At 40.6% G+C, this 26,430-nt stretch overlaps 1 protein-coding gene across 10 annotated transcripts in view; it reads right to left on the reverse strand.

The window, feature by feature from the left end:
• The window catches only part of GRM8 (glutamate metabotropic receptor 8), a 913,479-nt gene that overhangs the window by 623,443 nt on the left and 263,606 nt on the right, over positions 1 to 26,430 (reverse strand). The window contains exons 1-2 of one of the 10 annotated variants that reach the window (XM_051849761.2): positions 10,463 to 14,997; positions 5,720 to 5,832 (exon numbers count right to left, since the gene is read on the reverse strand). The exons of 7 other annotated variants lie outside the window; for them this stretch is intronic. In XM_051849761.2, the coding sequence (XP_051705721.2) occupies positions 5,720 to 5,832; positions 10,463 to 10,482 (133 nt within the window). In that variant the 5' untranslated portion in view covers positions 10,483 to 14,997. Of the gene's footprint in view, positions 1 to 5,685; positions 7,132 to 10,462; positions 14,998 to 26,430 lie in introns of those variants that run through there. 2 more of the 10 variants (XM_051849762.2, XM_051849763.2) reach the window with 2 other exon arrangements.

Genomic DNA, 26,430 nt, shown 5'->3' on the forward strand with positions numbered 1-26,430 from the left:
GCACAGTTCCATTTGCTATGAGACTTTCACAATTACAGGGCCTACAACCTTCTCAGTCACTCAAATTTCATTTAGGGTTTAGCAACTGGTGTGCTGTCTACCTCCCTACCACTACTCCGTGACATATTCTTAGGGACTCCAATATACCTTGCCCTAATGGATTTGTGGACAGTTCCAAAAATTGATGCTCCCCTATCAAACTGTAACTGTTAGAACCTTGCGTTGTATCTGTTTCCCACTTGCACCCCAGCAGTTGAAAGTGGCTAAAGAAACATTCACTTCTCTGATCTCATATAAATTAAGAAACATCTTTCCTTTCTTAAGCTCATGAGCACAAGTCTTAAAAAAGGCCTCATTACCAGCCAGCACCTTTGTGTTTTCACAGTAAATTCATTTCCCTACTCCACACCAAAATTTTACATATTTTTCTCTCACCTCAAATCCCCCAATACTCCCTCTTCTCTTTCAGTCTAGGTTTGTGACCTTAATTTCTACTCCACTGAAAGATTAAAAGCAATCAAAAGGAAATGTCCTCATTTTCTCACCAACAGATCTTCTAATCTAGCTGTATCTGGCTCATCCACTCTGCTTTGCTCCTAGTACCTGTGAAATCGCCTTTGTCCATCTAAGCCACCTTTCACAGCACAGAGGATCCTATCCCTTCTCACCGATTCAGACTGCTACTGAGTTTCTTCTCCCACTTTGCTGGCCCTTCAGGTTCCCCGCCTCAACTGGGTTGTTTCCATTAGGGTAGAACTATGCTGTAAAAAGTCTCTTGCCTTGAAAAACAATCAGGGCCCACGTTGTGGTGCAGCAAGTTAACCTGCTGCTTGCGACACCATCATCCCATATCCAAGCACCTATTTGAGTCTCAGTTGCTCTGCTTCTGATTCAGCTTCCTGCTCGTGTGCCTGGGAAGGCAATGGCTCGAGTGCTTGTGGCACTGCCATCTATGTGGGCAACCCAGATGGAGTTTCAGGCTCCTGGGTTCAGTTTGGCCCAGGAGTGAACCCATTTGGGGAGTGAAACAGAAAATGGAAGATTGATAATTAGATCCCTCTCTCTCTTTACCTCTCCATTTTCTTTCTTCATCATCCTTTCAAATTAACTAATTTTAAAATAAGAAAAAAGGGTGGAGGGAGCCAGTGCTGTGGTGTAGCAAGTAAAGCTGCCACCTGCAGTGCCAGCATCCCATATGGGAGCCATTTCGAGTCCCAGATGCACCGATCCAGCTCTCTGCTGTGCCTTTGGAAACCAGTAGAAGATGGCTCAGGTCCTAGGGCCCCTGCACCCATGTGGGAGACCCAGAAGAAGCTCCTGGCTCAAAATCAGCCCAGCTCCAGCCATTGCAGCCATTTGGAGAGTGAACCAGTAGATGGAAGACCTCTCTCTGCCTCTGCCTCTCTGTAACTGCCTTTCAAATAAAATAAGTTAGTAAATAAATAAGTAAATCTCTTTAAAAAAATAAATAAATAAAGGAAAGGGGCCAGAGCTGTGGCTCACTTGGTTAATCCTCCGCCTACGGCACTGGCATCCCATATGAGCGCCGGGTTCTAGTCCCAATTGCTCCTCTTCTAGTCCAGCTCTCTGCTGTGGCCTGGGAAGGCAGTGGAGGATGGCCCAAGGGCATTGGCACCTGCACCCGCATGGGAGACCATGAGAAGCACCTGGCTCCTGGCTTCAGATCACCACAGCGCCGGCTATAGTGGCCATTTGGAGAGTGAACCAAGGGAAAGACCTGTCTCTGTCCTCTGTCTCTCTGTCTACCTGTCAAATAAATTAAAAAAAAAAAAAAAGGAAAGCAAACAATTGAAAGAAACTCCATTAATTTTATTTTTCCCTCCAGCCTCTGTCCCATTTCCCCACTGCCGCTAAGGGAAAGACTCTCTGCACCATCCCATCCATTCTATAATCAACTCCAATGAGCCTTCCCTCTGCACAATTCCCATGAAGCTCTGCAAATCAAGGTCATTAACAGCCTCCTTCTTGCCACATGTCTCTAAATTACTCAACCTCTTAAAATTGCAAACTGAATAATGCTTTGTTCTGTAATTACTTGCCTCACTTGGCTTCCAGTAAAGAGTGCTTTTCTGTTTTATTTTTTCTTAATTCCTTGGCATTTGCTTTTCTGTCTGTTGCTGGCTACCCCTGCTCTTAACATCAATATTCTCTAAGGTGAAGTCCTTGGCTGCCTTCATTAAATTCGATTCTCACTAGATAATCTCATTGAGTTCTATGGTATTATATCATTACCAACTCACTGATTGTTCACAAGCTATGTAGATATTACGTAGTCCATAGGTTTCATGTTAAATTTTAAATAGTCTCTTTCCAGACTCCTACCAGTGTTCAAAATGCTTGGTATCCTGATGCTGCCTATTTAACATTTCTACTTGGGTGTCTGAAGGAATCTTAAACTGATGGCCAAGTAACAACTCATCTTTTCTATCAACCAATTTGAGCCTCCCTCAGTTATACTCATCCATTATCAGCACCACCATCCATTGTTTTTCAGAACAAACATCTAAGTGTAATCTTTTATTACTTACAATATCTGATTAGCAAATAATCTTCTTTAAAGATTTACTTATTTATTAGAAAGGCAAAGTGACAGGCAAGGAGAGGCACAGAGAGATCTTCTGTCTGTTGGTTCACTCCCAAGGCTGGGCCAGGCAGAAGCAAGGAGCCAGGAACTCCATCCAAGTCTCCCACATGGGTGGCAAGGACCCAAGCTCTTGGGCCATTTTCTTCTGCCAGCCAGGTGCAATAGCACAAAGGTAGACTGGAAGTCTGGAGGCAGGATCAATCCCAGGGACTCCAATATGGGATGAAGGCATTCTAAGTGGCAATTCAACCCACTGCTTCACAATGCCCACCAAGCAAATCACCTTTAATTATCACTCTATCCCTAACTGTGATCCAAACCATCAAAAAAAAAAAAACCAGCCTGTGGGTTTTACGCTCAAAATTCAAACTACAAAGCCTATACTTGTCATCACTTCACTTCCAATGCTATATACACTGTAGTCTGAGCTAATTCATCTCTCACCTAGACAACTGCAAAAGCCTACCTCATTGGAGAGAACTTCCACGTTGACTATGACCTTGTCTAAATAAGATAAGAGTCAGAGAACTCAAAAGGCTTCCATAGCCTTGGAAACTCATGACTGGAGCATAGGGAGATTACTGATGCCATAAACAGGAGTGTCAATTTGTAAAGTCAACAACAGGAGTCACTGTGCACTTACTCCTCACGTGGGATCTCTGTCCTTAATGTGCTGTACATTGAGATTTAATGTTATAACTAGTACTCAAACAGTATTTTTCACTTTGTGTTTCTATGTGGGTGCAAACTGTTGAAATCTTACTTAATGTATACTAAACTGATCTTCCGTATATATAGAAAATTGAAAATGAATCTTGATATGAATGGAAGGGGAGAGAGAGCGGGAAAGGGGAGGGTTGCGGGTGGGAGGAAGTCATTGGTGGGGGGGAGCCAATGTAATCCATAAGCTGTACTTTGGAAATCTATATTCATTAATAAAAGTTAAAAAAATAATAAAAAAATAAAAAAGGCAAGATGAAAAAAAGTCTATCTCATCTCCATGGTTCCCTCATTGCCTCCCTATAACCTACTCACCATTGAACAAACTGAACTTTTCAAAGCAAGGATTAGCGAACATCATTTGACTGCTGCCAACTATAATAGATATATAATAGATATGCATCGACTCTCCTCACATGAAAATCTGACTCCTCATATGCTCCACGGATCTCTGCAGGATCTAGTCTTTACCGATCCCTTCACCTCATCTCCCACTCACTCCATTCCACCACACAGGCTGTCTCGCCTCCTCAGAGACAATGCATTTCCATCTCTCTCGGGGCACTTAAACATGCTATTACCCAGCATTTCCTCCCTCAATATCTGCACAGAAATAGGCTTCCTATGTCATTCAAGTATCTTCTCCTATGTTCGTGGTAACAAGGAGGCTTGCCTGAGCAGCCTACACAGCGCATTCTCATTCCCATTCACCTCTACTCCATAGTCCCTCACTCTACTTGTTTCACTGTACAACAGTTCACAATGTATGAAATGTGGACACTTAGTTCTTTTTTTTTTTTTTTTTGACAGGCAGAGTTAGAGAGAGAGAGAGAGACAGAGAGAAAGGTCTTCCTATTTCCATTGGTTCACCCCCCAAGTGGCCGCTACAGCCGGCGTGCTGCACCGATCCAAAGCCAGGAGCGAGGTGCTTCCTCCTGGTCTCCCATGCGGGTGCAGGGCCCAAGGACCTGGGCCATCCTCTACTGCCTTCCTGGGCCACAGCAGAAAGCTGGACTGGAAGAGGAGCAACCGGGACAGAATCTGGCGCCCCAACCAGGACTAGAACACGGGGTGCCGGCGCCGCAGGCGGAGGATTAGCCTAGTGAGCCACGGCACCAGCCAAGTTGTTCTTTTTTTATCCACTCACTGGCTGCTGTTTCCAATAGGATATAGCCCTCTAAAGTAGGCACTTGACTATTTGTACTGCTGTTTCCAAACTGCCACAACCATCACCAGCCTCCAAGAAAGTGCTCAAGAGATGTTTACTGGATGGTTTATGAATGAATGAAAGAATGAATGAATGAATGATCTATGAGGGCTGAAACAACCTGGTTGATTCACCTCACTGTTGGCATGGGGTGGACAGGTTTTTGACAGTGTTGTATGACAACTATTCTATCTTCTAAATGGGGACAAGGTAAATAGGTGAGATTTCAACACTATTTCTCACTTAATGATTTCTGAAGCACTTTCGTCTTATATTATCCCTTCTCCCTCACCCATAAGCACTGGGCACCTGTGTGCTGCCCTGTTGCTGTGAAATCACGTGTTTGGGTCTGTGTTGGCATAATGTGATCACATGGTGCCTCCACATGCATCAGTCCGCCTGGCATAACTCCTCCTCCTGACTGATGCTTCAAGTGAAGCCTTCTAGCAACTTGGTGCTAAAAACCTTCATGATGGTTTTAAACAAGTATCAAGGCCTAGTGATCCTGGTTAATTTTATCAACCTGACAGTCATGGAGTAACCAGATATTTGGTTCAACATTACTCTGGTATGTCTGTGAAGGTATTTGTGGGTAAGATTAACATTTGAAATGGATCGGCTGAATACAGAAAATCGTCCTCCCCAAGGTTGTCTGGCCACATCCAGACATTGAAGACCTAAAGAGAACAAAGGCTGAGGAAGAGAATTCTCTCTACCCAAATGTCCTGAGTTGGGACGTTAGGCTTCTCCTGCCTTCAGATCCTGACGTGAACTTACACCCTCAGTTCACCTGCTTCTCAAGCCTTCAAACTAGATTGTGGGGTTCCTCAGGCTCCACAATCATGTGAGCCAGTTCCTTATAAAAATCTCTATCACTTGTTCTTTTTCTCCAGAGACCCCTATCAATGCACTTTGTCCTTTGCTTTCTTAGGAGCTCTGGAATCCTCTCTCTCTCTCCCCCACTCTCTCCCTCTCTCTCTGGGAGATTCCTTCCCAGTGTAAATTCTTTCCTTCTCTCTTAGCAACAGACCTTTATTTTGTTTAGCCTAAGTCTGTTAACCAGTCTAGGTGTCAGAAACTGAGATCTTCAGTACTGATACTCCTCAACTTCCATCAGTTACATCCCAGTACACCCATCGCATGTTGAAAATACCTTCAACTAAAAAAACCAGGGTCATACATCTCACCCACGGAACATCCTTCCCCATCAACACAGCACACGTTGTAGAGTATCAATTGTTTCCTCTCTGGGTCATAAGGCTGTGGCTTCTCAAAGCATGTCCTATCATGTATCACTGGCCTGTGGAAAGATCAAGTCAAGATTCAAAGAACAGTTTCTATTAAATGTTTATCACTTGTATACCATTGTGAAGTCAAAAACTCTAAGTCCAAGAATTGTAAGTCAGAGACTGCTGGCTAAAGTATGGCCTATACTTCTGAGATTCTATCTTAGAGGGAAACCTTTCCAATCCCCACCTACCCACTGCCAGCAAAGGGTCAGAGCTATCAACTCCTTGGCTCCCTCTGTCTAGGGCCATCAGTTTTCTAAGATCTTAGAACTATTTGAAAATGAATATAAACTGTGGGTCTGTAGGGAGAAAATGGCTTATGAGAATGGGATGCCAGTGTTGCTTAGTTATCATATCTTTTTAAAAAGAGTAAAATCTGATCACTCATGACTATGAGAGATTTCGTCTTATTATAGATGGTAAAAATCTAAATTTCTATTATCATTTTCTGTTTTTTTTTTTTTAAATGTTAATTCTCCCATAGAAAACATCCTAACCCTTGGGGAAGATTCCTTGATTTCCTTGATTCTTTCCGGGACACTGCTTTACTCTATATTAATAACTTTTTTCATTAATTTTACTATTAACTTTTGACTTCTAGCAATGTTTCATCACAAGCGAATTCTTCCAGACTCCCGTAGGGTAGTATGGTAAGGATTAACATCTTAATAAAGGAAAGTAACTTTTTTGCATTCTTAGAAAGTTCAAGGCCAAGATAATTTTTTTATAATCATGGTTAAGAAAGCTTTTTCATGGCTTTCAAAAAGATATGAAATGAAACTATCTTAAAATACTTTATCAAGTATCTCTAACTTAAATCCATACACATAGCTATTGCTTATGCAACTCAACAAGATTACGGACTCAGAAGTCAAAGATACCCTATCCAGAAGCCATGATAACAGAGCTAGAGTTAAAGCTTCTAATTCCCAGTACCTTCTGCAGATGTAACAAAGGATGTTCAGAGCATTATCAAGCTTCTCACTGACACAAAACATTATATTTGTACCTAAATTAATCACTTCACCCAATCATTTTTTTTAACTAGGTTAATCCTCCGCCTGCAGTGCCAGTATCCCATATAGGCATCGGCCCTTGTTCCGGTTGCTCCTCTTCCAGTCGAGCTCTCTGCTGTGGCCTGGGAAAGCAGCAGAGGGTGGACCGAGGGCTTGGGCCCCTGCACCTGCCTGGGACACCAGGAGGAAGCACCTGGCTCCTGGCTTCGGATCAGCGCAGCTCTGGCTGTTGCAGCCATTTGGGGAACGAACCAAAGGAACGAAGACCTTTCTCTTTGTCTCTCTCTCACTGTCTGTAACTCTACCTGTCAAATAAATAATATATATATATATATTTAGATTTTTATTTATTTGGAAAAGAGAAGGAAAAAAAGAGAAGGATCTCCCATCCACTGGTTCACTCCCCAAATAGCCACAACAGCCTGGCCCAGCCAGGAGCTTCATCTGGGTCTCCTACATGGGTGGCAGGGGTCCAGGCACTCTGGTCATCCTTTGCTGCCTTCCCAGGAACATTAGCATAAAGCTGGATCAGAAGTAGAGGAGCCACGACATGAACCAGCACTCAGATCAGATCAGGACACGAATCAGCACTCATATGCATCGCAGGCAGCAGCTTAACCCATTATACCCTAACACCAGCCCCCACTAAATCCTTTTAAAAATTATAGTAGGCAACCAGTTTTTGAACATCATCCACACTGTATGGCAGGATTGTTTATACTTTCACATCAAAGACAAAGAAAGACAATGAGGCAGAAAAAAATAAGCAAGCAAAGAAAGTCAAACTTAAAGGTACATTTCTCATCAGTCATCTCTTTTTATCTTTCTGGCAGAAACTTTATGTATTTGGTCATTTGGCACAAAGAGTAAATGATTCTTCCAGAATGCTTTATGTAGGTCCAAATATCTAGTGAGGATTGGACATTCTCTTTTCAAAATATGGCAGGTAAGAAGAATTTTACCCATAACCCTCAAGCTGGTCCACTTGCATCTCTCCGATTCAAATAATGAAGTTCCTCTCAAAATATCTGGAAACACTTGAACACAGTAAAACTTAAAGAAAAACAGGCCAAACTTTCAACAATTTAAAGAAAATTCATGCTTTATTATAAATAAAGCACTATTAAAATTATCCCTCATGCCTTAGGAATTGGTACTAAAGTATTTGTAGTACATTTGTGGAAAGTGTGCAGAGTTCTCTAAATTATTTAAAACTGTTTACATTTTTATGTTGACATTTAATCTCACTGTTTGTTCAGATAAACTATTAAAAGTAAAACCTTTACCTAAGCTTTTTGGCTTGTAATAGCTTTTCTGCTTAATTTAAATTGGTTATTTAATCAATTAGTATTGACTCATTGTTAAAAACAATATTCAAAATTTCCACAGCCATTTCAAAAACAGCCCATTTCCAATGTTTATGAACCGTTAATGGTCTGTCATGAGAGTATTTTCCATACATTTGCAGGTTGCGTTCTATACCACATTAAGTAAAAAGTATCTCCACCACTCACTAAGAATGTCAACTGTTTCAACTCTTGCCTTTCAAACATATTTGCAACTGTGTTGGTGCAATAAATAATTTAGTGAAACTCATGAGGAGGTATAATATAACACATGCCATTACCTTATCTAACATTTCCAAATAAAATCTTTATTTGCCTTTTTTTCTTGTTTAAGTTTTCCAGGCTGAGTTTTGTGCCATATAACTTTCTCCAAAGTGACAGGAAAGACCAATGATGTGGAACTTACAAGTTTTCTTTTCCATTTCTACACAAAATCACTTTGATTTTGATTAAAGTGCCTGACCACCAGGGGTTTGGCTAAATTGACAGACTATTACATTACTTGTTAAGAAATCAATTCTTTCAATCTAGAGGGTCAAACTGATTGTGTTCCAGTATGACCTGAAATGATCTTTATCAATGTTGAGATAACCAGTCCAAAGCAATTGCTGAATAAAGTTCTTCAAAACTGAAACACTAAAACCCATAGTGTATGGCTATATTCACTAGGGATTTCGATCATTTAGACTTATTTTCTGCTGAGTTAGTTCCATAAGATTGTAAAATGCTAATAAGTTTTACTCACATATACAATGATATGTCAAAAAGTTCAGAAAATGGAATTAAAACAGAAGCTTATTATGGTTCTAAAAAATGTTAAATTCATCAAGATTAGGATATTCAAAAATTTCATGGAAGATAGATCATGAATAAAACTGCATGATCTTCAATTTTTGCACCAAAATAAACATCTTTCAATTCCATTTCTCTGCAAACTATTGTAAGTACCCTTGCATGACACAAGTTCATGGGCACCCCCATGTCCAAGAACGACATTCACTATGAAGCATTAGTGATACAAAAACTGCAAACCTGACTCAGCAATGCAGTGCCCTCACAGAAAACCTGCACATCACTGACAGCTTCAGAGCAGGGAATAAATTCACTGCAGGAAACAAAACTGCACTCTATGTTAATTTTGAATGTGCTTTAAAGAAAATAAAGAATGAAGAGAAAGTTTTCAATTTGATATAAATAATGAAGCTTTCAGAAATTGTAGTCCAACTCATTTGGCAGCATGAAAAATCTAAATTTTTTTCATTGAAGTTTATACTCTAACGGCATAGAAAGAAGTTATTTTTATTTGAATTTTTTATCAACCCTTATAACATTGTCAGAGACACCACTTGGTTCAGAGTTTAGATGACTTTTAAGCTTCGCAAATGTTTTCCTCTGTTTAAGGGAAATCTGAGGCTCACTCTTCCACCCAACAGAACCTGCCAAAATTGAAGGATGTCATTTTCTTCACATTATATTTCCTCTGAGAGCTGCCTTCTGTGTGCAGCAGGGGATAATAGTTTCCTAGTCACAGTATTCATATCCAGTTTCCTTTTTAAATAACTCTGGATTACAAAATGAGTCAAGTCATGGAGAGTATCGAGTAATAACCACACAGGTGCTAAGTAAGTATCTCAATCATAGGAACAGTAAACAAATGACTAGATGTTAGGAAGTAACGTATTAATTTGTCATATACTGTGTTATATAAAAGTACAAGAGGAAATCCAATGACACCATTGAAAAATTAGTTTCAATACATTTCTCAGCATTTATCTGCATAACATGTTTAATTACAAATGCCTTTTTTTTAATTAACCTAGGCTCATTAAATCCTTTCCTCAACAGCACTTTGTGAGTTTCCCATTCAGGAAAAGTTCAAAAGGTATAAATTGAAGTTCTTAGAGGAATAAAAAACTAATTCAGAAATTTTATTTCAAACCTGCTTATCAATCACTTAGTACACCCAACACAGCAAGATCTGAAGCAAGATAAAAGATGCATGTATCTACTCATTAATTCCAAAGCTATTTTTTGAGTAGTTATGATATTCAGAGTCACTTTTCTGAAGAATTTAAAGGAAGAAGGGGGAAGGAGAGAAAAGAGGGAGGAGGAAGAGAAACAGTGGGAGGAAAAGATAGAGGAAGGGGGGGAAGATGAAGAGAAAGGGAGTCATCAGCAAACAAGAATCCTGAACTCAGAGACTCCTATCTAATTCATTGAGCTCTCATTGTCCTTGAGTTTTAGTCATTGCCCTAGATACTGTTCATGTTCTCACTTACTGTCTTGTTTTTAATTCCATGTATTATTCACTCTCAAGTAATCTTTAAGAGACATTTCCTCTGAGTGTCAGATTCTACAGAGAACAATGACATATTCATGAAATACATAATAGAACACCTTAAACTCATAGCAACATTGATAAAATTCTATAGCCTTGGCCTTTCCCATATTCTTTGTGGGAGGGATAATGCTGCCCCAGAAAAAGGACTCAAACCTCAGTAAAATAAAGCCCCACCCTCACTTGAGCATATGCATGTGATAGGAAAATTCACAGGCAGAGCATGGTTGGTGCTTTAGCTGAATAAATTAGGGTTCTTACAAGGAAGCTGTGATCCTTCACAGATACGGTGCTTCCAATTTATATTAAATTCATACATCTCACTTAGGATGTGGAGTGCGATGCTGTAATATTCATTTATTAAATGACTTGCATGTATAGTCTTCTCTCTGCCTCTCTACCCCATGTCTGAGACCTAATGGACCTCATGTCTGCAGAAAAAAAAAAGACAACATATATTGCTTCCCAAGAATGGACTGGTGGTTTTTCGGTTGTTTTTAATTTATTTTAAAAGGCAAAGATAAAGAAGCAGACAGACAGACATATTCCATCTGCTGGTTCACTCCCCAAGTGCACAACAGCTGAGGCTGAGTCAGGGCACAGCCAGGAGCCAGGAACTCAATCCAGGTCTCCCATGTGGGTGGCAGGAGCCCAAGTACTTGAGCGAGCCATCATCTACTGATCTACTGCCCCCCCCCCGGATGCACAGCAGCAGGAAGCTAAATCAGAATCAAGGCTAAATCAGGATTCAAACACAGGTATTCCATTACTGTGGGCATCCAAAGCAGAGTCTTAACCACTATGCAAAATCCCTGCCCTGATGGGTAGTTTTCTCAATCAGCAAATGGATTTTGAAGTATAATACTTCAAAGAAATCTTCATTGCTGATTACTGAAGACAGAGTTCCAACAAAACGTTCTCACCATATGTACTCACACATCAATATTTCAAAAAATAATCTTAAAGATCTTAAGACTTCCTCCATACCCTACACTGTGGGTGAGAGTATTTTCTGTACCATCTTGGCATAGCACACCTCTCCTATGCTTTTTAAACTGATGATGTAACTAGCATGTATGTTGCAGCTACCTTTTAACCCCACCTTGAGTTTGGATTAACTGGCCCCCTTCCTCCAAAAACAGTTAACTGAGTTAATTATGTCAACCACCTGAACCTACTTTCATCATCTGATTACTTGATTTTCAACAGCCTAGAAGGAAAGGCACGATTTTGTGTCAAAGGGGTTGGACAAGAAAACAGGCCCCTTGAGGCAATGTGAGTATCATCATCCTTCCCTTGTGGCCCCTGTAGCCTTCACAGTCCCTTCACCCAGACTTGGAGGCCAGTCCTGTTTCCTTGGCAGCAATCAAGGCAACACAGGGCATGAACACCTGGAACCCCTCAACTCCACCTGAAGCCAATCTACCCCAATTCCAATACCAGGCCGGGCCTCCTCCTGCCATGACCAACTCCATCCATTCCCACAGTTCCAGGATCTGCCCCCTTTACTGTCTTTGCATCTATGCAGCTGTGGTGTGCTAGGCACTGTGGTAGCAATGGAAAACAGAAGAGCAAGCGCCTCAGAGCAGGGGGCCTCACTAACCCCCATGACTTCAGGTACCTTGCGTCCAGTGGTGGATTCATCTAATTTTCTTCCCATAAAAGTAAATTTTTCTTGAACATTTTTTCAGTACCCTATAATTGCAGCCATTTGGGCCCTCAATTCCATTTAAATAGCATTTTACTGCCTTGGCTATTATAACGAAAGTTTTTGCTTATTCTTTTTACAGTGTTTTTCCTCTCATTCGTATACTACCATTCCTGGGATGGTCTTGGGCTGCTGACCTCCTTAATTAATTTCTTATCACACAGATTTACTGGAGCTTCCTGATAATTGGAAATGTGCACATCAAAATTATTTTTACTATAGAACTATCTTTAATATTCCATAACATATGTCATTTTCTCTTGCTCCTTTTGCCCTTTACTTAAGGGAAAGAATACCATTACTTCAGGAAAAAGAAAAAAATGGGCCACAGGCTATCCTGGATGGTTTTTGTGGTGTGTTCCTTTCCTGTTGTTTAGAACCATCACAGGTTCTTGCAGTCAGACAGGGAAACATCACCCACACCGAGGGTGGTAGAGAGGAGACAAGAAGCAGCTTGGGCTCATGGAAGCCATGGCAGAACTCTGGGCCTCTTAAGTCCAGACTTTCTGTTCAGTTTTAACAGAACAATTTTTGAGGTGTAGACCACCTTCAAGCAGACCACCTTCTAACTCAGAGCCTCCTGCTGCAGTCTCAAACCCCCTTGGGTGCAGCTTGACCAACGTGCTGGCTCAGTCCAGGATGGGTGGGAAGACCCACAGGCTGCAGAGCTGGTCAAGTCCATTCTGGACCTCCACATCCAGCTTGCTCTAGGCACTTTTCTGTGGTTTGGTTTTCTACAGTGATCATAAACCTCCATCCTCTGTTCAGAGCCTCATGATAGCAAAGGCATAGAGACTAACACCATGACCTCACCTTCTCCCTGGTGTAGACATGCAGGCCATGGCCATCAGCTAATCCAGAAAGAAGGGCAGTTGCCTGTGTGAATGTTAGAACTGGAGCATCTCAGCTAACAGGTTCTGGGGAGCAAAAAGGGAGGCGAGGAAGCACAGCCCTGATGCATAGCCTTTGCTAATTTGCATGGTATAACTAACCCACCATCAGTGACAAACGGCCAACAGATTAATCACCTGCTGACAATTCCTGAGTATTTAACAATCGCCTGTGGAAAGCCAGTGTCAGCCCCACATTACTAGAAGAACTATATGTTTCCTCATTTATATTACATTAATGGGTTTTATTTTCGTGGTTTTGGGTTTTTGTTCTGAGAAAACACCATGTACCAAGATGTGGCATTGTTGAAGGAGTGTACAGCATACAACACTTAATTGTGGGCTCACTGTCCGGCTGTACGTATAACAACATGCAAGACGGAACCAAAGTCATTTACAAGAAAACATACTTACGTAAGAAAATTAACTCATGTCAAATTGACATGTCAGCATCCAAGGCAGGGATAACAGGGTGCTAGCCCACCTCAGAGGGGGCTTGAAAGGGCCAAGTGAGATCAGAGATGAGAAAACCCTAGGTGGGTTGCAGGCCACTGTGGAAATGTAAAGGATCATCCTTCTTAGCGTGCAGTGAGACCAATCACACAGGACAGCGTCTGGATTGCTCTAACATGCTAATTGATGATGACAAGGTCAAAGACAGAAAGGGAAGATGCCCAAGGGCACTGGGAAGACAGCAGCAAACAGGGCCCACTGACCTCCAACTAAGGGAGTGAATTGTATCCACAGAGCCAAATTATTTCTTACTACCCCTCTTCTGCCTTTCCATCCCAAATACAACCAAGACTTTCACTTCTCCAGTGCTCAAACGCTCCATCTGCAAAACCATCCTCAAAGGGCTGCTTTTAGGATATTCAGGAATAAGACTTGTATGATCGTCAGAAGAGCTGTCCCCAAACTCAAGGTCTGGTTGGGACTGAATTCTGACTCTGCCACATACTAACTGTGTGCCTTGGGCAGATAATTTGAACTCCAGGTGCCTCAGTTTCCTGGTCTGTGAGTGAATAATATTTAACCCATAGTATTGATTTACAGATTGAATAATATAAATTATCCAGTATAAAGCTCAGCAAATAATTTTCATAGTATCACATTCAAAATTGGATAAAATTCTTAAACAAATGGTAAAGAAGCATAGTAAATTAGTTTTGCCACTGGAATAAATGGGATCATTCTAAAACATATCAGATGCTTTGCTTCTATCACGTACAGTGTTGACATCACCTTAAGTCTGATATTCTTGTTAATGAAAGTCAGTTGATGAGTAACAAGAATAATGCTTCATACATGGGCACAACCAACACGGAAGAAGAGAATGGAGAGAACCAAGAAGAGGGAGGAAGAGACCCTTTCATACTTCCATACATTTAACTTCTATTAGGGCATATAACCATCCTGAGACCAAACCTTGGTGTCCAGAGGATTGGGATATGCTGGTTGGATGGAGCTGCAGTATTTGAGAAATTAAAGGTACATGTGGGAAGAGTAAAGAGGTGGGAAATGAATACTAGGTGATTAACCTACAAATGGCTCCAATAGTTTCAAAATCATTTTCTATACTAATCTGCTGACCTTACATCTTAAATATAGGCATGATTTGAAATTTTGCTGCATGAAACTCTGCCTATTACATTTAAAACAAGAAGTTGGTTGCTATCCATTCTTGCCCTTGGATTTTCCAGCTCAATAAGAACAATAGAGAAGGACAAAGTTTCTTAAAAACAGATTATTTTACCAGCTCCAGTATTGGTTGTCACTGTATTTTTGTTAATTTTGATAGTTAATTTTCAACACTTGCTGAGACACCCAAAGATGAAATCCAAAGGAAAAGATTAATTACTCTCATGGGCTCTGAGAGTATTTTAGGCATGGAAAGCCAAGACACTCTGAAAAAAAAAAAAAAAACCTAAATGAAAGATCTCTGTGAATGACATCCCAGTAAAAATAACGGGCCATCAAAGAAGGAGGTACCTTCCTCTGAAGGGAGGAGAGAACTTCCACTTTGACTATGACCCTGTCGGAATAAGATCAAAGTTGGCGAACTCAAAAGGCTTCCATAGCCTTGGCAACTCATGACTACAGCCTAGGGAGATTACTGATGCCATAAACAAGAGTGTCAAATTGTGAAGTCAACAACAGGAGTCCCTGTGTACTTACTTCTCATGTGGGATCTGTCCTTAATGTGTTGTCCAGTGTGAAGTAATGCTATAACTAGTACTGAAACAGTATTTTACACTTTGTGTTTCTGTGTGGGTGCAAACTGATGAAATCTTTACTTAATATATACTAAGTCGATCTTCTGTATATAAAGATAATTGAAAGTGAATCTTGATGTGAATGGAATGGGAGCGGGAGATGGGAGGGTTGTGGGGTGAGAGGGAAGTTATGGGGGGGGGGGAAGCCATTGTAATCCATAAACTGTACTTTGGAAATTTATATTTACTAAATAAAAGTTAAAAAAAGAAAAAGATTAACTACACATTTTTCTTTTTTTTTTTTAAACTTTTATTTAATGCATATAATTTTCCAAAGTACGACTTATGGATTACAATGGCTTCCCCCCCATACCGTCCCTCCCACCCACAACCCTCCCCTTTCCCACTCCCTCTCCCCTTCCATTCACATCAAGATTCATTTTCAATTATCTTAATATACAGAAGATCAGCTTAGTATACATTAAGTATGGATTTCAACAGTTTGCTCCCACACAGAAACATAAAGTGAAAAATAATAGATGATTTTTTTTAAATGATGATGAAATCACAGCAGACCTATTGTCATGTTTAATCCCAGTGAGAGTCAAGTTGGGAATTGATAATTTCTTTTTTTTTTTTTTTTTTTTTTACAGAGGATCAGTTTAGTATGCATTAAGTAAGGATTTCAACAGTTTGCACCCCCATAGAAACACAAAGTGAAATATATTGTTTGAGTACTCGTTATAGCATTAAATCTCAATGTACAGCACATTAAGGATAGAGATCCTACATGAGGAGTAAGTGCACAGTGACTCCTGTTGTTGACTTTACCAATTGACACTCCTGTCTATGGCATCAGTAATCTCCCTATGCTCCAGTCATGAGTTTCCAAGGCTATGGAAGCCCTCTGAGTTCTCCGACTCTTGTTTAGACAAGGTCATAGTCAAAGTGGAGGTTCTCTCCTCCCTTCAGAGAAAGGTACCTCCTTCTTTGATGCCCTGTTCTTTCCACTGGGATCTCACTCGCAGATATCTTTTGCCAGAGTGTCTTGGCTTTCCATGCCTGAAATACTCTCATGAGCTTTTCAGCCAGCTCCGAATGCCTTTAGGGCTGATTCTGAGGCCAGAGTGCTATTTAGGACATCTGCCATTCTATGAGTCTGCTGAGTATCTCACTTCCCATGTTGGATCACTCTCCCTTTTATTTACTCCATCAGTTAGCGTTAGCAGGTACTAGACTTGTCTATGTGCTCCCTTTGACTCCCAGTCCCTTCACCATGACCAACTGTGAACTGAAATTGATCACCTGGAACAGTGAGATGGCATTGGTACATGCCACCTCGATGGGATTGAATTGGAATCCCCTGGTATGCTTCCAACTCCACCACTTGGGGCAAGTCAGCCTGAGCATGTCCCAAATTATACATCTCTTCCCTCTCCCATTCCCACCACCATGTTCAACAGGGATCACATTTCAGTTAATTTTCAACACTTAAGAATAACTGTGCATCAATTACAGATCTAAACCAGTCATATTAAGTAGAACAGATAAAAAAAACTACTAAGAGGGATAATGTATTAAGTTGTTCATTAACAGTCAGGGCTATGCTGATCAAGCCACCATTTCCCATAGTGTCCACCTCACTCCAACAGGTTTCCCTCTTGGTGTTCAGTCAGTCGTCACCGATCAGGGAGAACATATGGTATTTGTCCCTTTGGGACTGGCTTATTTCACTCAGCATGATGTGTTCCAGATTCCTCCATTTTGTTGCAAATGACTGGATTTCGTTGTTTCTTACTGCGGTATAGTATTCTAAAGAGTACATATCCCATAATTTCTTTATCCAGTCTATCGTTGATGGGCATTTAGGTTGGTTCCAGGTCTTAGCTATTGTGAATTGAGCTGCAATAAACATTAGGGTGCAGACCTCTTTTTTATTTGCCAATTTAAATTCCTTTGGGTAAATTCCAAGGAGTGGGATGGCTGGGTCGAACAGTAGGGTTATCTTCAGGTTTCTGAGGAATCTCCAGACTGACTTCCATAGTGGCTTGACCAGTTTGCATTCCCACCAACAGTGGGTTAGTGTCCCTTTTTCCCCACATCCTCGCCAGCATCTGTTGTTGGTAGATTTCTGCATGTGAGCCATTCTAACCATTTTTCTATCTCTTGTATCCCTTTTATTAACTGTTTTTATCATAAAAACAAGCTTAGATTTTTTTATTTATCATGGTCCTAGCTCTCAAACCTGAATTTTCTCCTCTTGACAGTAGCTTTCCATTATTAAGAAGGATGAAAACTCAAATAGTATTTACTGTCTCATATTGGAAAAAGTGTGAAAATTTCCAGGAAAGATAGATAAGTGAAATACATGCACCTATAACAGAAACTAGAACCTTAGCTGCAGTTCCCTAGTCTCTTTCTCAAGGCACCTCTCCTCCGAGAGAATCAAAATGTGACAGAAATCTAAGCATGGCCTCAGCCCTACATTCCAATGTCACGATATTCCAATAATTTTTTTTAAATATCAGCAGACATAAAAAGATATATTTATGGGGAACTATGTGATGCTTGCTTACATGTGGTAATTGAATAACGTCCAATCAGGGGCAAATGGATTTGTCCTTTCAAACATTTAACATTTCCTTATAGTGAAAACACCAAAAATCCTTTAACAGGTTTTTTTTTTTTTTTTTTTTGACAGGCAGCGTGGACAGTGAGAGAGACAGAGAGAAAGGTCTTCCTTTGCCGTTGGTTCACCCTCCAATGGCCACGGCTGGCGCACTGCAGCCGGCGCGCCGCACTGATCCGATGGCAGGAGCCAGGTGCTTCTCCTGGTCTCCCATGGGGTGCAGGGTGCAAGCACTTGGGCCATCCTCCACTGCACTCCCTGGCCACAGCAGAGAGATGGCCTGGAAGAGGGGCAACTGGGACAGAATCCGGCACCCCGACCGGGACTAGGACCCGGTGTGCCGGCGCCGCAAGGCGGTGGATTAGCCTAGTGAGTTGGGGCACCAGCCAACAGTTTTTTAATAGAGAAATATACAGTATATCATCTATAGTCACCCTACTGTACAATAAATCCCTAAAACTTCTTACTCTTAACTAGTAATAACCCAGTACCCATTAATCAACCTTTCTCCATCACTCCTTTGTTAGTATTTATGAGACTGGGGAGGGAACTATCAGGTTTTCAATTTTTAATTTCTATGAAGTCTATTTTTTAGACTCTACATGAATGAGTTCATGTGATGTTTGTCTCTCTACGCTTGGCTTATTTCATTTAACATAATGACTTCCAGTTTCATCTATGTTGTTGCAGATTTTAATATTTCTTTCTTTTTAGGACTAGGTAATATTGCATTGTGCCTATGCACTACAGTATCTTTATGCATTCATCAGTGGATGGACACTTGAGCTCTTTCCCTTTTTGGCCACTATGAATAGTGCTGCAATAATCCATGAACAAATGGGTACATTTCCCTTGGAATTATACCCATGCATGGACTGCTAGATCACATAGTAGGTCTAGCTTTTGGAGGGACCCCCATACTGTTTTCCACAATGGTTATAATAATTTAAATCCTACCAACAATGTCCAAGTATTCCCTTTCCTCTACATCCTCACAAACACTTGCTATCTTTTTTGTTGTTTTGTTTATTTATTTAAAAGGCAGAGTTAAAGAGATGGGGGCAGTGGGGAAGGAAGAGAAGAGAAAGATCTTTTATCCACTGATACACTCCCAAACATCTTCAATAGTAGGGGCTGGGCCAGAATGAAGGCACAAACCTCAAACTCCATCTGGATCTCCCACAAGTATGGCAGGGGCCCAGGTGTATTAAGAGGGAGCTGGTTCATAAGCGGAGCAGCCCACACTCTAACTGGCACTAACACAGGATGCCAGTGTCACAAGAGGCTTAACCAGCCATGCCACAATGCTGGCCCCTTTCTGTGGTTTTGATTTGCATATCCATGATGATTAATGATACTGAGCATTTTTTCATGTACTTGTTGGCCATTTGTATGCCTTCCTTTGAAAAGTGTTTAGATCCATCATGCCTTCATACATTGAATTACTTCTTGTAGCTGTTTGCTTTTTGAGTTGTCTTATCTTATATATTTTGGATATTAACCCCTTGTGAGATGTATGGCTTACAAATATTTCCTCTCATTTGTAGGTTGTCTCTTCACTCTCATGAAGTTTCCTTTGCTGTGCAAAAGACCTTAAGTTTTTTTAAGAATTATTTATTTGAAAGCCAGAAGGAGAGGCAAAGAGAGGTCTTGCATCTGCTGGTTTACTCCCCGACTGGCCGCAATGGCCTGAGCTGAGCCAATCCGAATCCAGAAGCTTCCTCTTGTTCTCCCACATGGGTGCGGGGGCCCAAGGATTTGTGCCACCTTCTACTGCTTTCCCAGGCCACAGCAGAGAGCTTGATCAGAAGAGGAGCAGCCAGCACATGAACCAGCACCCATATGGCATGCCGGCAATACAGGAGGTAGCTTTACCTGCTATGCCATGGCACCTGCCCCCAAGACCTTTAGTTTTTTTATTATTATTATTTATTTATTTGAGAGTTAGACAGTGAGAGAGACAGACCAAGAGAAAGGTCTTCCTTCCATCAGCCACTATGGCCAGAGCTATGCCGATCCAAAGCCAGGAGCCAGGTGCTTCTCCTGGTCTCCCATGCAGGTGCAGGGCCCAAGCACTTGGGCCATCCTCCACTGCCTTCCCGGGCCACAGCAGAGGGCTGGACTGGAAGAGGAGCAGCTAGGACTAGAACTCTGTGTCCATACGGGATGCCAGTGCTGCAGGCGGATTAACCAAGTGAGCCACGGCGCCGGCCCCAAGACCTTTAGTTTGATAAAATGCTAAGTGTCTGTGCTTGCTTTTATGAAGTAAATTTAAAATAAAAATATGTTCCATAGATCCCATACACAGCACATTCAAAAAGTTCCTGGAAATGCATATAATGAAAAAATTCTGTGCATGAATTTCAAAATTACCAGAATCAAGTAGATGCTTGAATGACACAGTAAGGAAAAATATATAAAGTCAGGGAAATTAAGTCACGTGAGCACATGTTTGACACTTGTTATGTTTCTTGGCCTCTGAGCTCTATATATCTAAATACCTATCAAAAGAACCTATCCCAAAAACACTACAATAACAGATGAATTTCAATTTGACAAGCACAGTGAACTATAAACTGAACTGTATCATAAATGATGGCTCGCTCACTCTCTCAATCCAAACAGAAAAAAAAAATCCTAAAGAAATACATTTTCTATGAGAAATAACTAGATAATATGGAAAAAATTTCCTAAGTTTCTGAAATACTACAAGTGTCACAAATCTAAAGCCAAGCACAAACTACCTATTCACACAATGCTTTTAAAATTTTCACGGCAAAATGTGGCTTTGTTTTGCTCATAGCCTTTTCAAACACTACTTTTCTCAATAACGACTTCTTACTATAAATGCTAAATAAAGTTAATTGAAATTTTTCACTTCTCAGCCAACCAGTTTGACATTCTACAGACACTAGCTTACTCATTCATTCATCCATTCTATTCATATGATTCACCATTTTTCTGTAAAAGAAAACGTACATCTTGATTAATGAGATAATCTGTGAAGCAATTGTGCTAACTTTTCTAAATTTCATACCTATTAATTTCAATAAATTTCCACTAATTCCTGCATTATGAAATTGATTGAGTGGGAACATCTTATCTGTCTTTACAAAAACCTTTAGTACTGCAACTCTACTTCTATAGTTTTACAATACCCTTGTATGAGCTTTACAGCAATAGTGCAGACGTTGTCCATATTAGCTATCATAAAAGGCACCCCTAATTTTCATAGCTAAATTTTCCTAAATTTTATGACAGAGCTATCCTAATTTCTTTAAATTGATGGTTCGATGAGCCATGACCACGGCGTTTAAATGAGTACACTAAGATGACCTGCGAAGCCACTGTCCCACATCTGAGAGGAGGTACTGGGCATTTGATCTTGCCATCTCATATGCACCAGCTCCCCCAAACCTACACACTGCATACCAAGGGGACAGCAGTGAGAAAGAACAAACAGCTAGAGCCATGGGCCAAAGGAACTGTGCTAAATGATATAAACAAATGACACCAACTTTTCCAGCTTAAGTAAGAAGAAAGTCGTCACAATTTAGGTGGAGAGCTGATAAGTATCTCTTGGAACTTTTGTGGAGTGTGAGATGAGAGAGAGGAATTCTGGTTAAAAAGCAGCTGGCAGTGAGATGTCATACTTAAACCTGAGTAGGAGAAATGGGTTGGAAATGTTTAAATAGAACACCCCTGTAAGAGTGAAGAAAAATCCAGGATACGGAGGACAGAGAAAAAGAAATGTGAGTGAATGAGTGTGAATGAGAATACTGGTTAATAATGAAGGAAGGAGGACAACAAAAAGAAATGCATTTAAAAAGACAAAGGAAGAGCAGATGAGAGAAATGCCAAAACACATTCATTCATTACTAATTCATTCAACAGTATTTACTGAGGATCTATTCTCATTTTAGACACTTGGACAAGGAGGGATATCCAGCTACAGAATGTACTAGGCCTGTGCTCTCATGGAATTTCTAGTCTAGCGGATAAGAGCCAGATATTGGACAAACAGCGCGCGCACACACACACACACACACACACAGCAATTGTGATAATTCTTAAAAAAAATAAGAAAAAACAAAATGCAGATGCTGGGACATGCATAGATACAAGGGGATAGCCTAACCTTATCTGGAGTGTCAGAGTGTCAGGTTACCTTAAGAACAGGTTATTCCTGGTGAACAGTTAATAAAAAAATCAAATACAGAAAACTAATCACCAAAATCAGAGAGAGCAGAGACATCAACACACTGAGAGAGGAGAAAGACACAGGGTACAGAGCAACAGAGAGGTCCCTGGCCATGTAGGAAAGGGGTCCTTCCCTCCTGTACTTTGTATAGTCCCAAAGTCAAGTGTAAGTATGCATTTGGGGTTGGAGTAGACACTGGTAATGGTTTATCCGGGATTTCCTCACCAATTGTACTTGCTGACAGAATCCTAAGTGTCTGAGGGTAACAACAAGCCCAGATAAATGACTGGTTTTGTCAGGCACAATGGAAAGACATGAGATGCCTCCTTTAAATTAGGCAATTTAATGGCCCTGGAACCACTGTGCCAGTCCCTGACTGTCTACCTGAAGGTTTTTCACTAAGTCAGAGTTGATCAAATTCTGTGACTAATTGATACACGGTGAGAGGTGGACAGGAAGAGGATTCATTGCCGGAGAAGTGATTTAAGCAATGATGACATGAATGTAAATAAGAATAGGAAATCATTTCACCTCCCCATTTACAACACAGACACTTCTTGCCACAAGCACATGGGAGAGTCAAGCTATACAGTGCAATGTGTTCATTTAGGATAATGCTTTAGAAGCTGTTTAGCTTTCAACCACTGGAAAATTGGTATTTCTTAAAAGCATCAAGTTGTCATAACATAACATTTTCTTTGGAAAAGAAACTTTCTCCATCATCAAGACCATCACAAGTGTCCTGAGAGCTCAGCAGGTGGTCAGACATCTGAACCGCACTGTTTATCACGAGTAGTAAGTAAAGGAATAGCTGACAATCTCCGATTCCAAAATGTATGTCAATTTGGCAGGAGGACCAGTGACTTTGGAGTTCTTAAAGCATAAATAGATTTCCAAATTTTCCTCTTCCTAATTATACACATTGATTTGTCATGACATTGCCATTTCACAAGGTGTATCAAATCCGCTATGCTCAACTTGAACACACACAGCAAACACCAAGATCCTTGCACTGGAACATTCTATAATACCATGTACTGTGGCACGAATTTCACTGTAAGTTATATCCAATCTTACACAGCTTTGAAGCCAAAAACCTAAGGATTTGAATCCTATCTCTAGCAAATGCTAATTGTGTTACCTGAAGCAAGCTACCCAATCTGTCTGAGCTTTGGTTTCCTGAATACCTACATTCTGTGAGTTTTCAATGAGATCCTTTATAAACAAACACAGTGAGCACAGAGGCCTACCTACACTGCTATAAGCTCTCAGCAAACATTAGCTCCTTTCTCTTTTGCCCTTTCTCTACAACGAACTGCATTTGAGGAATTTTCATTAAAGGAAATAGAAGTAAATGCTATTAAAACCTGATCCTACAGAAAAGTTCCTAATCAAAATCAGTGCAACATGAAAAGAAGGTTTCTGCTTTAGATCTGCAGCAAAGATTACAAATATATAGCAATTGAGGGGGTGGGTGGCAAAATTCAGTTAATTGCACCCATTATTGGAAAACCATGCAGACAATAAAAGACTTTAGGGATGGTTTCCATTTTTAAATATGCTTTTTATTTGAGAGACAGAGAGAGGCGCATGGGCAAATAGACACACAGCTGAATGTCCTCAATGATTGAGGATGGGCCAAGCTAAAGTCAGGACCTGGAAACGCAGTCCAGCTAATTGAGTCATCACCACTGCCTCCCAGGGTATGCATCAGGAGGAAGCTGGGATCAGGAGGGAGGCAGATACTGAACCCAGCACCTGGACAAGGGATACGGGCATCTTACCACTAGGCCAAACACTTGCTCTGGATTCCATCTTCAAAAGGCTAGTTATTATGCAGTCACAAAGATACATCAGGAAATAATGTTGGGGGAGTCACTCTCCTTGTCCTAGACTCATGGGCCAGGGATATGCCCAAGCACGGTCCTGAGCAGAGAGATGCCATGGATGGGTGATGCTTCCTAGTGAATCTACCCTGCTCTCATCCTCCCATAACCCTTATATTCCCAGCTTGAGCCATCACAGAAAGCAGCAGCCATCTCCCCCTAAGGGACCACGAGGAGCCACTCACCAGGCACCAGCCCCCAGTGAGTCATCTCTCTCTCTCTTCTCCTTGGGCAGTCTGGCAGGCAAGGGACAGTGAGAGCAACACATGTATAAGCAGGACCCCAGGGAAAAAAACAGTAGTAACATCTATGGCTATTTAGAATTCCTATTTTTCCTGCAGGAACTGGCCAGTTTCAAAAATGTCAACTCATGTGTTCATTAACACACCATGTTGCCTCATGGGTTTCCTCCTAGGAAGGTGGAGTGGAAGAACCACCATTATGTAGCTTGGTAATGATTCAGAATATGCATTGCTTCATTTTATGCTGGAGTGTCCAAATTTGTATTATACTTCTGTTGTCCTAATCATCATCATAAATCAGAAAACAAGAGTCTCAATGTTCAATTGCCATTCCGGGTAGATACAGGAAGGAAATTAAAGCTCTTTTTAAGTGGAAGAAAAGGCAGCTCCACAGAGCTTCCTAAGGGAATGTACACCGTGCTGAACAGTACATTATTGAGAAAGAGATAAGCAATTGTGTGATGTACAATTGCCAATACTTTCTAGTCTTTCAGCTGCAGTTCTAAATGCTTACAAGGAATCACATCTTCACGTTTTTCAAAAGGATACTACAGGAGAAAGATACTTACATACACCCACATTCACAAGCGTTGCAAACACAGCAGTTATTATTTAAAGAAGAGACAGAGACTAAGAAAAACTGAGACAATATGAAGTCTTGCCTTCCACAGTAAAGAGTTCCACAGCCAGGAATGTCTTCCACCAAAACTGACCCTTCCCCCAGGCTCCAGCCTCCCAGACCTCCCCAATTGTTTCCCTTGAGGACCTCAAGTCAGATCACCTTTTAAAGAAACAATCTCCTAAGAAATGTAGAGTCCAAACCCAAACAGTTACATTCTTCTCTTTCCTTGTAATTTTCACTTTGCTGATAATACTGGTGGCAACTATGTGACATTATACTAACTTCCAGCAAGTGAATCATAATACAGGTTAACTCAGTCACAGTGACTACATAACTAACAATAGGTCGTAGAAAAGGAAAAAAAAAAAAGTGAATCCAGTTGTTTAGAAGATCTGCCACTTCAACTCTGGAATTGTCTAACTGAGAAATTATATCTAAATCAAACATCACTAAGAAGACTTTATTTAGAGAAAGATGACATATCTATGATGTCACCAGAAAACCTACTGCTTGACACAGTGTCTTAAAACAGAGACTTAGGCTATTGGCACAAAGCTGTTTTAGAAAAGAAATGATTTAGCCACATACTATCAGGTTTGTTAGACTGACTTCAAGCATGTTTTAAAATGAGGTAAATATTCCAAAATTAGATTAAGATTAGAAAGGTCACTGCAATATACAATGAACAGATATGAACAATTTTATCTCTGGTTTTCAAAGATCTTTTTTTATTTTTGTTTCCTTCTATTCCTGTTTTATGATTGAATTGAATGCTGATAAAGTCATCCAAACCTAAGTTTTATGTTTCAGTCAATTAATAGTTGGCAACAGTATTAAAGTTGCACTTATCAGTTCTAATTTTTCAGCCCAGGAGCTAGTTGGCTCTCAGCCCAAATTTGATAGTAAATAACATTTAAAACTGCATTTGGATTTTCTTAGAACAAGAAAATCTTATTATCTTCCTCTGCATTGATGATCATTCCTAATTTTCCAACATAAATTTTACTACAGCTATGTAGGTCCCTGCAAAGTAACTATCTGAATTCTAAGCAATCTTACAACCATTAGCTAACATAGAGTTCCATTGTGTTCTATAAAAGATCTTTGAGATGTTTGGATGATGAGTCTAAAATATAATCCATTTAAAAATAACTACAAATATCAACTTCAAATATAAAATGAAAATTTTTTAAATCTAAAGACTATAATGACTGTGCCCAACCCAAAGCCCCAAAGATTGCTCTCCATCCACCTTGGCAGAGGAAGAGAAGTGAAGTGGCCTGGCAGTAGGGAGACGGAGACGGGAGTGGAGGTGATCTCATTACAGGCAGAAAGGGAAGTAAGAATAGGTCAAGTCCACAATTTCCAAGCACATGTCTTCTAGAGGGAGTGGTTTGAACCAGGAGAGAAAGATATCAGTCACCAACAGAATTTTTTTTTTTACTATGCAGTAAAATCTCATTTGATTTTAATGTAAGTATTCACACATGTGTAATACATTTCACCAACTGCCTAAAT

Source organism: Oryctolagus cuniculus, chromosome 3 (assembly GCF_964237555.1).
Source record: "Oryctolagus cuniculus chromosome 3, mOryCun1.1, whole genome shotgun sequence".
NCBI lineage: Eukaryota > Metazoa > Chordata > Mammalia > Lagomorpha > Leporidae > Oryctolagus > Oryctolagus cuniculus.